Here is a 14,372-nt window from a genome sequence, read left to right as displayed (position 1 = left end):
TTCCCCGGCCCTAGTCAAGCCCTCCAAACTGTCTGTTTATCAAACAGCATTTCAGATACCACCTCCTTCACAAATCATTCTTAAAACAATTACAAGTAAGAGATCAAGTTCCTTGGCTCCCACTCAAATACAGGAACAATAAACTATACTTTTTTAGTTTTGCAGTCATAAGCAACAGGAAGTACATAGTTGTGTAGTGAGAAATAAATACTTATAAATGCCAGTAATTATTTTAAAAAGAGGAAGTAGTATAACGTATAATACAAAAAGTATGTGATGTGTCTCTTTGTACATCTCAGTATAATCTACACTACTATAATCTCACTATGATCTACAAAACTATAATGTTATCATTGAATAAGCTACAGAGTTTAAGCAAGATATGATGTCATAAGGTTGCTTCAAACAAGTGAGATTTTCCTTAAAAAAGACCTAGATAATGTTTTCCATTTTCTACTTATGATTTTTAAGGTATATTGGGTTTATTTCTTAGTTTACTACACAGTAACCAAGCCAAGCTTATAAACATTATAATTGAAGCCATTATAAACATTGTTGACTCAGTCTTGCCCCCTGCAGGGAGTGTTAACATCTTACTGAGTTCACTGAGATTTAAAAATTTGTGAAATGGAGAAAACTTTAAGATAAAGTTGACTCTTTTCAAATCCAATTTTGCCACATCAGAGAGAAGGAAAGCCTATTCTAATAATATTAAAACATTATAAATCTGTTCAAAATAACCCGATAGTAAGTTTTATTCAGAGTGGCTTCATTTGGGGCTCTAAATGCAAAAACTGAGTTGTTGATAAAATCTTGACTATATTTTAATAAATGATTTCTCAGACTTGTCATAAGAATATTCTGGGGTATTTTGTAACTACCTCATGCTAGACCAGTGTTCCACAAACTTCACCTTACAGTGGAATTACTTTGGGAGCTTTAAGAAATAAATGCTGATGCTTGGGTGTGGGTACCATTGTCCAAGATTCTTATGTAATTGATCCGGATGAAGCCTGGGTGTCAGGATTTTAAATGCTCCCTGGAAATGTTAATATGCCACGATGGTTGAAATTCATTGAATTTGGAGCACTAAATTTGAGTCTCCAAGGTACAGGCATAGGAATCAATATTTTGGACCAAAAAACTCCAGGTGATTCTTATTACCAACAAAGATAGGTAAACAGTGATCTAGCCCAGTGTCTTCACATTTCAAACAAGAAATTACTCATGAATTGACTTGCTTAAGAGCACAGTTAATCTGTCAAATTCTAATTAAAATCTCTCTGTGACAATCAGAACTTAATTCATTTTTCTTAAGATGAAAACAGTCATGTTCAAAATTTGGAATGTGCCTTGTATGCTATTTCTAAGTCAGATGAAGACATTCACATTCAGCTTTGTCCATATGGAAGAATTTTGCATGCATTAAACCATGACATTAAGTATGGTCATGGGAAACATAGTCTTTAATCCACAGAAGATGAGGCACCCATAGAACCAGTGTTTCTTAGTACAATAATGTGTACTTAATAAGCCACCACAATCTTACTTGTAAATGTCAACTGCAGTATCACAAATCATATTACCTTCTATCAGAAACACCTATAACCTGGCTTTCTGTGTGACTTTAGATTGATTTCAGATCAAAAACTTGTAAATGTGATATCAACTTCCTGGCAAACACAGGAGATTGAAACCATTTCATAGAATCTCCCTTTCCCACTGCTAATATAAACAGCAACAAAACAGGTAAAATCTAACAAAAAATTTCACTCTCAGCACCTAAAGTAGGAAATAGGCACAAACTCCTGCTATAATATTTGAAAATGGCAGCCAAGGAATGAAATAGGAGACTGCTCCTCCAAATAATACAGGGAATGAGAATGATTCATCAATATCCTATGGAGTCTCACTAATTCTCCCTGGAGAGCTAGTGTGGGTTCAGCTTATGGAGAAATTAGGGAAAGTTTGGAGGAGTAAAGGTCCCTACCAACCAACATAATAGCTCATCAGAAAGCAGAAAAACAGAGAGGAACCAGCCGTTGTGATTTCTACCAGATGGGAGGAAACCAGACGGTGAAGACAGGATGATCCTCGCCACACAGGGTCAATTATCCCGAGTACTCAACAGGAGAAGAGGAGACCCATGGACAATAAGGAAAAAAGATTCTCAGGGAGCAGGAGGCTGGACTGAAGCCCCTTATGATGACAATGGGGAGGAGGAACTACTGCTGGAGAATGATGGGGCAAATGGGTGAAATCAGCACCAAGCATGATTCTCTGAAATCGAAGGTGCACCAGGGACTATAGCTGAAATGGGAGGAATCACTCAAATTTCAGGGACATCCTCTTTGAAAAGAGAATATTCCCATGACCATACAGAGTGATCCTAGCACAAGTCATACAAAGAATATCCTCAGAAAGTGCAGAGCACAGAGCCTTTCATCAAAGCTGCCCAAACCCCGGCTGAGATCTTCCTCTACTCTTCTGGGCTCAGAACACCAAGTACTTGAATCCCTGGCTCTCGAACAGGAGCAAGGACAGGAAGACAACTCTTAGATAAATTTGGAAGGGAGAAAAAGAAAATTCACCTTTACCAAGTTAGTGGAAATAGAAATTCTGGACAGAGCTGCCCATTTTAAGCAAGCATAAGACAAAAAGAAACGGGACAGGAACTTTCTAACATACTATAATTTTTTTTAAGGCACAGAGCAGATTAAGAAAACAAGAATACTCCATTATAGGAAAAAAAGAATAATCAAGGAAATAGAAAATAATTATGCATCATTAAGTATAACGTTAGCTACAGCTTTTTTGGAAATGCCCCTGTATCACATTGAGGGAGATCTCTTACTCTCTAGTTTGTTGACAGTTTGTTTCAGGAATGGATTCTGGATTTTGTCAAATGTTTGTCTGCCTCTATTTAGATAATCGTGATTTTAAAAAATTTATTAATATGGTGACTTACAGTGATTCTTTTTTTTTTTTTTTTTTTTTTATTTATTTATGGCTGTGTTGGGTCTTCGTTTCTGTGCGAGGGCTTTCTCTAGTTGCGGCAAGTGGGGGCCACTCTTCATCGCGGTGCACGGGCCTCTCACTATCGTGGCGTCTCTTGTTGTGGAGCACAGGCTCCAGACGCGCAGGCTCAGTAGTTGTGGCTCACGGGCCTTGTTGCTCCGCGGCATGTGGGATCTTCCCAGACCAGGGCTCAAACCCGTGTCCCCTGCATTGGCAGGCAGATTCTCAACCACTGCGCCACCAGGGAAGCCCCTACAGTGATTCTTTATTCTGGGATAAAACAATTGGTTATTATATATACTCTTTCAATATATTGTTGGTGCACTTTGCTGAAATTCAGAAATTTTGTATCATGAAAAATATTTGCAAGCTCTTTTCTTTTCTTGAAATGCCTTTAGCCAGTTTTGGTTTCAAAGTAATCTGGCCTCATAGAATGAGTTGGGAAGTTTTAACTCCTGTTTCTTTTCTAGAAAAATTTGTATAGGATTGGCATTATTTCCTTCTTAAATGTTCAGCAGAATTTACCAGTGAAGCTATCTGAGTCAGGATTTTTGTTTATAAGAAGGTTTTTAACTACAGGTTCAATTTCTTTAATTGATATAGGGGTATCTATGTTATTTCTTCTTGAGTGAACTTTGTTGGTTTACATCTTTCAAGAAATTATCCACTTCATTTTTATTAGCTTAAAGCTGTTCATGGTATTGCCTCATTATTCACTTATCAGTAAAATCTGGAGTGATGTTACCTCTCTCATTCTTGATATCTGTCTTTGATAATCTGTCTTTGCTTTTTCCCTGTCAGTGTGGATAGCGGCTTATCAATTTTATTAATCTTTTCAGTGAACCGGCTTTTGGTTTCAATGATTTTCTCACTTTTTCTGTTTCCTACTTCATTTATTTTTAAGCTGAACTTACTTCTTTTCTTCTGCTTATTTTGGTTTAATTTGTTCTTTTAATTTTTTAATGAAGAAGCTGAGGTCCCTGATTTGAGACCTCTCTTCTTCTAATACAGACCTTTAGAGCTACAAAATTCCCTCTAAGTATTCCTTCAATGGCATCTCACAAATTCTGATATATTGTTTTCATTCATTCAGTTCAAAACGCTTTCTAATTTCCCTTTTGATTTCTTCTTTGATCCATGGATACCAGAAATGAGTTACACAGTTTCTGAATGTTTGGGTATTTTCCAGAGATCTTTCTGTTACTGCTTTCTGAGTTAATTCCATTGTGAACTAAGAAGACACTTTGCATACAGCTTAAAGAATCTGTCAGGCTATGCCTGGGTTCTCTCTGCCCACAGCACAGCCTGGAAAAACTCTCAAGCAGAAACCTGGGAAAATCTAGCAGAGTCCTTTCAGGGATCACTTTCTGTTGTTACTTGAGGACCAATATCTTGAAACCCATCGTTTCATATATTTATTCTGTTTTTCAGTTCTTCTCAGGCAGGAGGGTTAATCTGGTTCCTGTTAGTCCATCTTGGCTGGAAATAGAAGTCTCAAATTTGTTTTAAGTATTATAAGTTTTGAATAAATATTTTACCAGATCATACACATAAAGAAACTCTGGGTATAAGCATTCAGAGGTATAATCAGAAATTTATATACCAAAAAGATTTCCCTAGGCCAGATAACAAAAGAACATAAAAATAGCAAGCCATCTCTTTCATTCTATTGGAAGTGTATACCTATTTATCATTCTCATACTTAACAATTGCTACAATATATTTCTAAAGTGTAGAAATATGTGACTTTTGCAATTTTGTGTTTCACTCGAAATAAAGTTGTAGTTAAGTGTGTGAGTTTTGAGGTTATACCACTGTGTTCCAATCCTACTTTCTCCATGTATTAGCTGAGTGAATTTCAGCAAATTGTTTTACCTTCTTGTGCCTCAGTTTTCTCATTTGTAATATGACGTTAAAAAATGATATCTTTGGGTTGCTATAAGTATTAATTTCTCTAAAAAACGGATCATAATCCCCAGTATTACATAATTTTCCATTTCAAATTAATACTACTTTAATTTATGCATAGATAAATCATAATCTGACTGTAAACAGTAAACATACAAACATAATAGATTCATTGCTATTATCTACCTGACATGCAATGAATTCTCCTGAATGATGTCTTTGCCTTCAGCCTCTCCACCCTCCATTTCTTTTTGTTTACCACTCCAGATTGACCTTTATAGGGAACTCCTTTCAAGATTAGAAGTCCTTCATAAACCCTCTCCCCAGAGCCTCCTGCATAGAGGGCAGCCTCTTGACTTTGGCGTTCCAGACTTTGGGTATTAAGGTCCAAGTTTATTTTTCCAGCCTCATCTTCTACTCTTCCCTTTCACTGCATCTTAGAGCCACACTGATGAATAAGCATCCATGAACACTCAAGGACCTCTACTGCGTCTGTACTTTTTTCGTTCTGTTTCTTCTACTTGGAACCGCTATGTTTATGTTGTCACACATATGGCCTGCCTTTTATATACTGCAGTGTGTGGAGCAGAGGGAACACAAGGCAACTTAAGATAAAAATATCTGCTCTTGGGCTTCCCTGGTGGCGCAGTGGTTGAGAATCTGCCTGCTAATGCAGGGGACACGGGTTCGAGCCCTGGTCTGGGAAGATCCCACATGCCGCAGAGCAGCTGGGCCCGTGAGCCACAGTTACTGCACCTGCGCGTCTGGAGCCTGTGCTCCGCAACAAGAGAGGCCGCGACAGTGAAAGGCCCGCGCACCGTGATGAAGAGCGGCCCCCGCTCACCACAACTGGAGAAAGCCCTCGCACAGAAACGAAGACCCAACACAGCCAAAAATAAAAATAAAAAATAAATAAAATTAAGAAAAAAAAAATCTGCTCTTAAAAGGATCACAGCCAAAAAAGTAAGCAGTCACAATGCAATGATGAAGAGAGCTAGTCTAAAGGAATGGGATATATGGCAGGTATAGTAAAAAAGAAGAGCATGCCTAATTTTTGCACCAAAGGTAAGGTAAGGCAAGGAGGCAGGTGGTGGTCGAGGAAAGCTTCACAGAGTAACTGTTCTCTGGACAGTCTGAAGACCCCTCTGACCTACTTGTATTAGATTTAGCAATATACTAGCCCATTGATTACAAGTACCTTGAGTGAAATAAACTACTATATATTAGTTACACTGTGAAATGCTTGGAACAAGACTTTGTGCATAGAGAAGGGGGAGACTAAAGAGGCCAGTTAAATAGTGAGTAACTACTAATAGCAACACTGGTACTTACAGTAGAAACATGTCAAAAAAAAGATGAGCAGGGTCTAAAAATTCAACTGCATAACAGGCAAGGCAGTGATGATGATATATAGTATTTTTCATTTGACCTGTATTATCACAAAAAATCCACACAAAAATTACATTGTTCACAACAGATGCACTCTGACCTAAGACATTCCGAGTGATGCTGGAACAATCTTCCTCATCCATAAACACAATTTTGTGTAGGAGAGCATATCATATCTTGGCTTTATTTTTCATAATTATAGCTTATTATTTATTGAGCACTTACTCTGTGCCAGACACTGTCTAGGCACTTTATCTTTCATTTAATTCTCATACCAAGAATGCGAGCCACTCTTAAAACATGCTATTTATTCTGAGTCCTTACACTCTCAATAAAAGCAGCATTAAACTTTATGTGTATGATTTAAACGGTTGACAAAATCCCCTTATTCCATATCTGAAATTCCATTTTTGAATATTCCGCTGTTATCTTTTTGATAACTGGGGAGTTCAGTTAAAAGAGATTAGCATCAATAATGATCATTTATTGGGTGCCAAGTATTGTATCATTAAGTCTCAAAAATAATTCAAGGTTGACACAGTAGACACCTATTATATATTCAGAAACACAGATCAGAGAGGGCAATCACATTTCCAAGGTCACACGTCTTAATATTAAGGTTTGATTCTGGCTATACCCTGTGTTCCTAAAACACAGCAAATATCACTCAGTAGATGCCTACCATGTGCCAGGTGCTCTGCCTATTATGTGTTAGGAGCTTATTAACACAGTATTGCTTTTAATCTTCCCAACAACTCTATAAGGTAATTGCAGGTCCACAATCCTTTATCTGAAACCTGTGGAGACAGGTGTTATTTAAGAATTTTTAGTATTTGGGATTTTTTTTTTTGAAATATACAATGATATAACATAAACCCCTCTCCCCACCCATGAACGTTTTGTTATTTATTGCTTTTGGCTAAATCCTATGTAATAACCTTTCATTATATTTAATTCGTGTGTGTGTGGTAGCTTCACCTAGTTTCCATACCAGCTAAAACTCTAATGTCTTCGGATCTGATGCTGAAATAGGAAAATATTTATGGAGCTACACAAATACAAAATATTTGAATATTTTTATTTTGTATTGCAGGTTCCTCTGCCTCTAGGTAGACAAACCAAAAGCAAACAAAGATATACATAAATAAGGACACTTAGAGCTGGAATAAATGAAAATACTCACTGGTTTAACTCAAAGGAGTTTTAGAAATAAAGCATCAGGGTCTAACAGGCTGCCAACACATTCAATCTTACTGCATAGATCAAAAGAGCACAGGCTTAAATCGAAGAGTGAGAAACGGAAGCTTGGCCTCTCCCAGATCAGATTAATCAATGAACTGATTTTCTCCAAAACTTAGAGCTGTCCTTTATACAGCCCAGCATCTCCACTCTGAGTTTTAGCTTTCCATCTCCCTTTGCTATCATTCTCCATTCCGTTCTTCTTTTCTTTCCCTTCCACTTTGCACTGCCTGCTTTTTTTCGCTCTCATTTTCCTTCTCTTGTGTTCTTAATGGCATTCAAGATAAGGATGTCATCTGAGCTACTGCCAAAAAGTTCAGTTCCCACAGATCTTCTGGTATTTCTCTGATGCCCATTTAAGGCTAAGTTTAGCTTAGAGAGTGCAAGGTTATAAAACGTTCTTAACGACCTCAGGAGTGCAGAACTGTGTGTGTGTGTGAGCGTGCAGGAGCGTGTGAGTTTGACATCTGCGGCTGGTAATGTTTTCTCTCTGTTCCTTGTAATTTCATTCTCACTAAATCTTCTGAGTGCAAGAAAAAGGGAGACCTCTTATTTCTATAAACCAACATCAGCTCAGTAACTGGGGTAACTGGTAATTAACTGTGGAGTTTAAATAATGTTATTCAGTACAAGATTCCATCATGCTATATCGTGTAATATCAACACAGGAATTAGTCCAATACTGTTTTTCCCATTATAATGAGTTAGTTTTTTTCATTCAGATTAATTGCAGGAAAACTTCTGCAATTCTCCCTTAATCAGGAACCATGTCTGAGCTCTCACATAAATTTGTTATTACTCCTATTATAGTATTTACTATGTTGTATTTTATTTTAGTGTTTAAGCAGATGACTAGTTCTAGTCTTTAAACAGATAATTTGCTTCTCATTAACAGGGAGTATATATTGTTTGTAAGCTGAACTCCACATACTTGGCCTAATACTAAATAAGTACTCAATAGATATGTGATAAATAAATAAATAAATGTTTATAAATAAATTTATTTTAGTTACCATCCTGTATGTTCTAACTTGTGGTTAAAAAGGTAAAAGAAGGGCTTCCCTGGTGGCGCAGTGGTTGAGAATCTGCCTGCCAATGCAGGGCACATGGGTTCGAGCCCTGGTCTGGGAAGATCCCACATGCCACGGAGCAACTGGGCCTGTGAGCCACAATTACTGAGCCTGCGCGTCTGGAGCCTGTGCTCCACAACAAAGAGGCCGCGATGGTGAGAGGCCTGCGCACCGCGATTAAGAGTGGTCCCCGCTTGCCGCAACTGGAGAAAGCCTGCGCACAGAAACGAAGACTCAACACAGTCATAAATAAATAAATAAATAAATAAAAGAACGTGAATTTCTTTAAAAAAAAAAAAAAAAAAGGTAAAAGAATAAAATTCCAATAGGAATTTTAGGAAATTCCTAGGAAAAAGCTATAGATATTTATAATATTTGGAAATGGGGAAGACTTTTTAAACATAATACCAAAGGAATAAATCATAAAAAGCCTTTTTGGAGGGAAATAAACAGAACATATGAAAAGCTTTAAATTTTCACATATTCAATGACTCAGTAATTACATTTCTAGGATATATTCTAAGAATAAAATCAAAGATATAGATTTATCTACATAGATTTTTATCACAGCTTTGCTAAGAAACAAACCAATAAAACCACAAGAGAACCTGAAAATGACCTTAAATGTTAAATGTTAATTAATAAAAAATGTAATTACAGCAGACAGCTATATCACCATAATTGAATTTAAGGTCTGAAATCAGATTGTTGGAGATCCTCCTCCTGTTCTAATACTCCCAATGCTACCATAAGTTTGAAGTGGGCAAAACTTCCTCATCTGTGAGACAGAGAAAATAACTTTACAAATATCATACGGTTGTTTAGAATGTAGATACCTAGCCCTCATTATTACAACATGCAGTGTAACTATTACAGTCCATAATCTAATACAATGTTGTTCATAACCTAAAAGAAGAAGCAGGATATAAGTACATTTCATGTTACAGAACGTGAAATATTCTTAACAGTTGATTCCAGTAAGAATGGAAACAGCCCATTCTTTGTAAGCAATATATGTGTGGTAGAACAAAGGACTCAAAGTATAACCCAAATCTTAAAAGTAATTAATTCTGACTGGAGAAAAATCATAAATAATCGCATTTCTTGTTTTTCCTTGTCTTATTTCTAAATTACCTTATAACAAACACGCGTTACCTTTAGATCAGAACATTACAATGGGAGGAATTTTTTCTATAAGTATTGCCTATTCGTTTCTTGGAAGTATCAAATCCACTGCATACAGAATTCTGCAGAATTCCAGTCTGTTCTCTCACCACACTCCCCTGTATTCCTGGTCACATTATTAATTTACTATGCTACTTGAACGTCCATAGGCTGAACAAACCCACCCTGCATACTTTATAATAAATTCCAAGAGCATGGAATTAATGTTGATTAATAAATGTATAAATTTTTTCTGCACAAAGTTTGGTCTGGTCTACATAATCCCCAGAATTCTGGAAAACCCTAATTTGCCAATCTCCACTCTCGTTCTTGGAGAATCTGGATAAGGTCTGAGTAGGTTTAATAACAGTCACAGTTACTTTACCGACTGAAATGTGAGTGGATGAACAGAAATGTACAGAATAATTCAAGACTTTAAGGTGCCATCACACACTCCTGAGCAGTAAGTTATAACGGATGCCTTTAGAGAAGTCACCATCATCATGTTCCCCATGAATTAGACAGTAAGAGAGGCACTATACATCTGTTAAATGCCCGCTTAGGCAGGAGCATAATAACGCAGAGTTTAAACAGCCAGTACTCTGACAACGGAATTCAGTCTCACGACGGAGGGAGCGAGCGCACACCCTGTGACTGGAAGTACTCGAGCAGAAGCGGAGTTACTCCTCCTCAACATGTTTTTAGACACCGAGTTCATGCGTTAACTGGATGATTTTCTGAAAGTTATCCTGAAGGGAAATCCGTCCATTTTACATGTCACATAAAGGCGTGATAGTTTAGATTTTATAAACTTTAACATTTGCAACTTGATCTCACTTTTTTTTCTGATGCAGATTCAGATTAACAAAAGGAACTTTTCTTTAAAATATCAGTAGGTTAAAAAGTAAATTTCCAATCCTCCTTTTTAAGGTACCGTTTACTGAAAGATGGACATTTTAAAGGAAATGTCACTAAGCATAAGGGTATTTGAAATTTTACCAAATTTACACACTTTTTAAAAGGAAGTCATGTTTACATGTTTACTACTACAAACTGTTAAAAAACAATTGTTTAACAATTTGTAGTAGTAATTTATGCATAATTTTAAAGGGTCTAGGATATATTTCTAACAGATGGTCTTTATATAAGCATCAAGGAAAATTCCATTACAAAATGCGATTTCAACAACCATTTAAGGTATAGAAGTTGAAACAGGGACCTGAGGCAGGCCATGTTTATTTTTATTTTTTAAAAAATATTTATTTATTTATTTGGCCGCATCGGGTCTTAGTTGTGACATGTGGTATCTTTCGTTGTGGTGCGAGGGCTCTAGAGCGCATGCGCTTACTTGCTCCGCAGCATGTGGGATCTTAGTTCTCCGACCAGGGATCAAACCCGCATCCCCTGCATTGGAAAGCAGATTCTTAACCACTGGACCACCAGGGAAGTCTCCAGGCCACTGGAGTTTATAATAAGTAATCACTGTACTTAGTCCAGAAATCCCTCAGGTAATTTCATTTCTTGCCTGCCTGCCCCCTCCAAGTTTCTACTGATAAATAATAAGGTATATTTTAAGTGTTAGAGAAAAAACACCAAGTCTTGATATATAATGATGAATGCATGTCTATGTATTTTCAGGTTTATATTAAGTGCAATATTTATCTTATTTCAAATGTCGTCTTTATGGAGAGAGAAGCAAAAAAAATTGAATATTGTCATGTGCCTTGGACATAGCTAAGCTGTCTGCATTTTACAATCAGCATGGGACCACAAGAACTCTTTCTTCAATTCTAAGTATAAAAGGTCATTGTACATATCAGCAAGAATGAGGAAAGAACTCCAAAAAGGCTCAGCTTACCCAGCACCAAGACTCAAGTTAAATACCACAATCATGCCAGCCGTTGGTTACCATTCAGTCTCTTGTCTCCAGTCCGGAAACCAGTCTGCCAGAAGCCCAGATAGCAGAAAAAGCTGCCATGTTTATCACACTACTGATCCCAAGAGACCAATTTAAAGGGAAATTATATGTGTTCTACACTAAGAATGAAAAGTATCCCTAATTTTACAAAAGACATTTTTCTAGGAGAACAAAGAACATATATTTTGAAAATTCAATCATTGAAAAAGACAATATAAACCATAAATGTAAACTGGGCACATGGGCCTATTCACTAACCTCAAAATAAATAAACTATTCTTTTTGTAGCTAAGCAGGCAATGTTTCTTGAGAAAAATTATCAACTCCACTTTCAGTGGGATTAGCTATTACACATTAAAAATTCAATTGAAAATATCTTTCAAAAGCGTTCAAGTTCAGAGTTGCAATCTAAGAGTGGAAATTGCTAATTTCTTCTTTGGAAGAAACAAAGTTTTAGAACTTTCATCTGAAGGTTAGTACTTAAAAAGATTTTTAAGAAACAAACCCATGTTTAAAAAAGAAAATCCTTCAGGCCAATGCATTAACTAATAAATTTTGTAATTCTTCTGAAAACATGCTACTGTACATGTAAAATATATGTTAAGTCTTTATTGAATTTCCATAAATTTAGTAAGGACTAACAAAACCAATGAATGAATAACTGTTGCAGAATAACGATGTAATGCCTGGAAGCCTCTTTCTCGAAACTACACAATTCCTTTGCCAATTAGGAACTGAATTTGAAATCTGCTCAAGATAAAAGTGCTACAAAGTTTACATGACCTCCAGAAAAATGAACATCATCTCCACCAATTATAACTATGTTTGAAATTATAAATTTAACTATTTTCCATTCTATGGTGTTTAAATAAACTTATCATCTCAGAAATTTGTTTTATTCCATTCTCAACAACTTATCATTTTATGCTAACATTTCACAATTAATTTTTCTTCCTAAAATAAAAGCATCTGGTGAAGACGTTTAAATTTGTCCTAAGTGTAACTATAAACTCTGTCATTTGTGGAATGTACTTCGGTCCCAAGAAATCTCTATTACCTTAGGAATAATGTAAATATCTTAATGTACATATACATACAAGTGTATGTTAAAAGGCTGCATACATCTTACTTTTCAAACTTCACCATATAATTCTAATTTCTCAGCTTCTTCTCAAGCTTCAACCTGAATACCAGGATTAAGTTTTTGTCAGTGTAATGGATATAATTTTAAAAACACAAGGTTTCTTTGCAATTCAAAGCCTCTATACATATATAAACCATCACCACTACTTATCTGTAACATTTCAATGACATAGCTTCATATACTCAAAGTTTCACGACAAAGAAAGCACTATACAACTTTAGATGCTATGAAAGCCCTGGGAAAATCAATTGAGTATGTATGTAATTATGAATGATTATGTAATATTGATTTCAGTTTAAGCTTATTTTACTTTTATGGTTCAGTGCTAAACAGTTATCACATTTTATAAAATTTACCTTCTTTGATATGCCCTTTTGCTATCAGAACATTATTAATAGTTCACTTATTGCATCAACACTGGGGATTTTCAGTAGTCTACAGGTCACGAGTTTAACTGCTATTTAAATTATGGTAAATTGGTTTCATATTGGCTTGACCGACCGTCTACATGGATAAGATGGACAATGCTGGAGACCTACCCAGCACCCATTCCCCTACCCCTTTCCTCCTGCCCAACACAACTTCTACTGGGTTGATACCAAACTCTCCTTTTCAGATAGATGACTTTGAGAGGCTTTCATCATCTCCTTCTCCATAGACAGGTCCTGGTAAGTCTACATGGAACATATTAATACCATTCCTCTTACCAGGGACTGGTTCAAAAACTCAAGCTTAATCCAATCAGCATATGGAGTATCTCTGAAGGCTAGTATTGGCCCATGGTTAAAGGAGAGGTTTTCTCTCTCTAGATGTGAACAAGAAAGCATGTTCCCTTAGTTACTGCTGGCAGTCACTTTACAACCATAAAGAACTGGAGGGTAGGGCAAAACTGACAAAGGAACGCAAGGCCAAGACAAGTAGAACAACAGAATGAAAGCCTTGATCATGTCCTACCTGAAGCCCAGTGACTCTGGAATTTTTGTATACAATGTCATATATTTCCTTGTTGGTTAGGGCAATTTGTTTCAGATTTTTGTTGGTCTTGCAGCCAAGAACATGCTACATTTTTTTTTCAACAGAGGCCGCACTGCCAACAGTGACTCCTAATTTGAATTAACTCCAAATTATTAGGATCTGCCATCAGTCACTCACTCAGAATTACTCTAGAGCCGGAGTCCCAGAGTTGGCCTCCTGAACTGAGTTCACTCTGGTGGAAAAAACTGAGACACTTCAGCTGCTATTAGCTATATCTCAAAATCTGACCATGCAAGTTATAGACATAATCAAAGAAGAATGAAAATATTATTTCGTTAGAAGATTTTTTCATCAGGTAATAAAAAATTACACATTTACAACAAGATAAACTTCTCCAAAGGGAGGTTCTCTTTTCTCTTCTTACCTCTTTCACACTGTGGACCAGTGAATCCATAAACACAAGCACAGCGGTTGGGTCCAATACAACGTCCACCATTCTGACATCCATTTTCGCAGACGGCTGCAAACAAACACAAGAAGCTCACTG

The 14,372-nt window shown here is 36.5% G+C and overlaps 1 protein-coding gene across 1 annotated transcript in view; it reads right to left on the bottom strand.

The window, feature by feature from the left end:
• The window catches only part of FBN2 (fibrillin 2), a 222,722-nt gene that overhangs the window by 189,299 nt on the left and 19,051 nt on the right, over positions 1 to 14,372 (bottom strand). The window contains exon 5 of the mRNA XM_082457817.1: positions 14,250 to 14,345. Within this exon, the coding sequence (XP_082313943.1) occupies positions 14,250 to 14,345 (96 nt within the window). The remainder of the gene's footprint in view (positions 1 to 14,249; positions 14,346 to 14,372) is intronic.

Source organism: Balaenoptera physalus, assembly GCF_965194825.1.
Source record: "Balaenoptera physalus genome assembly, chromosome: 3".
NCBI classification, from domain to species: Eukaryota; Metazoa; Chordata; class Mammalia; order Artiodactyla; family Balaenopteridae; genus Balaenoptera; species Balaenoptera physalus.
Note: the sequence above shows the minus strand (reverse complement) of the source record. Positions and strands in the feature narration are given on the sequence as shown.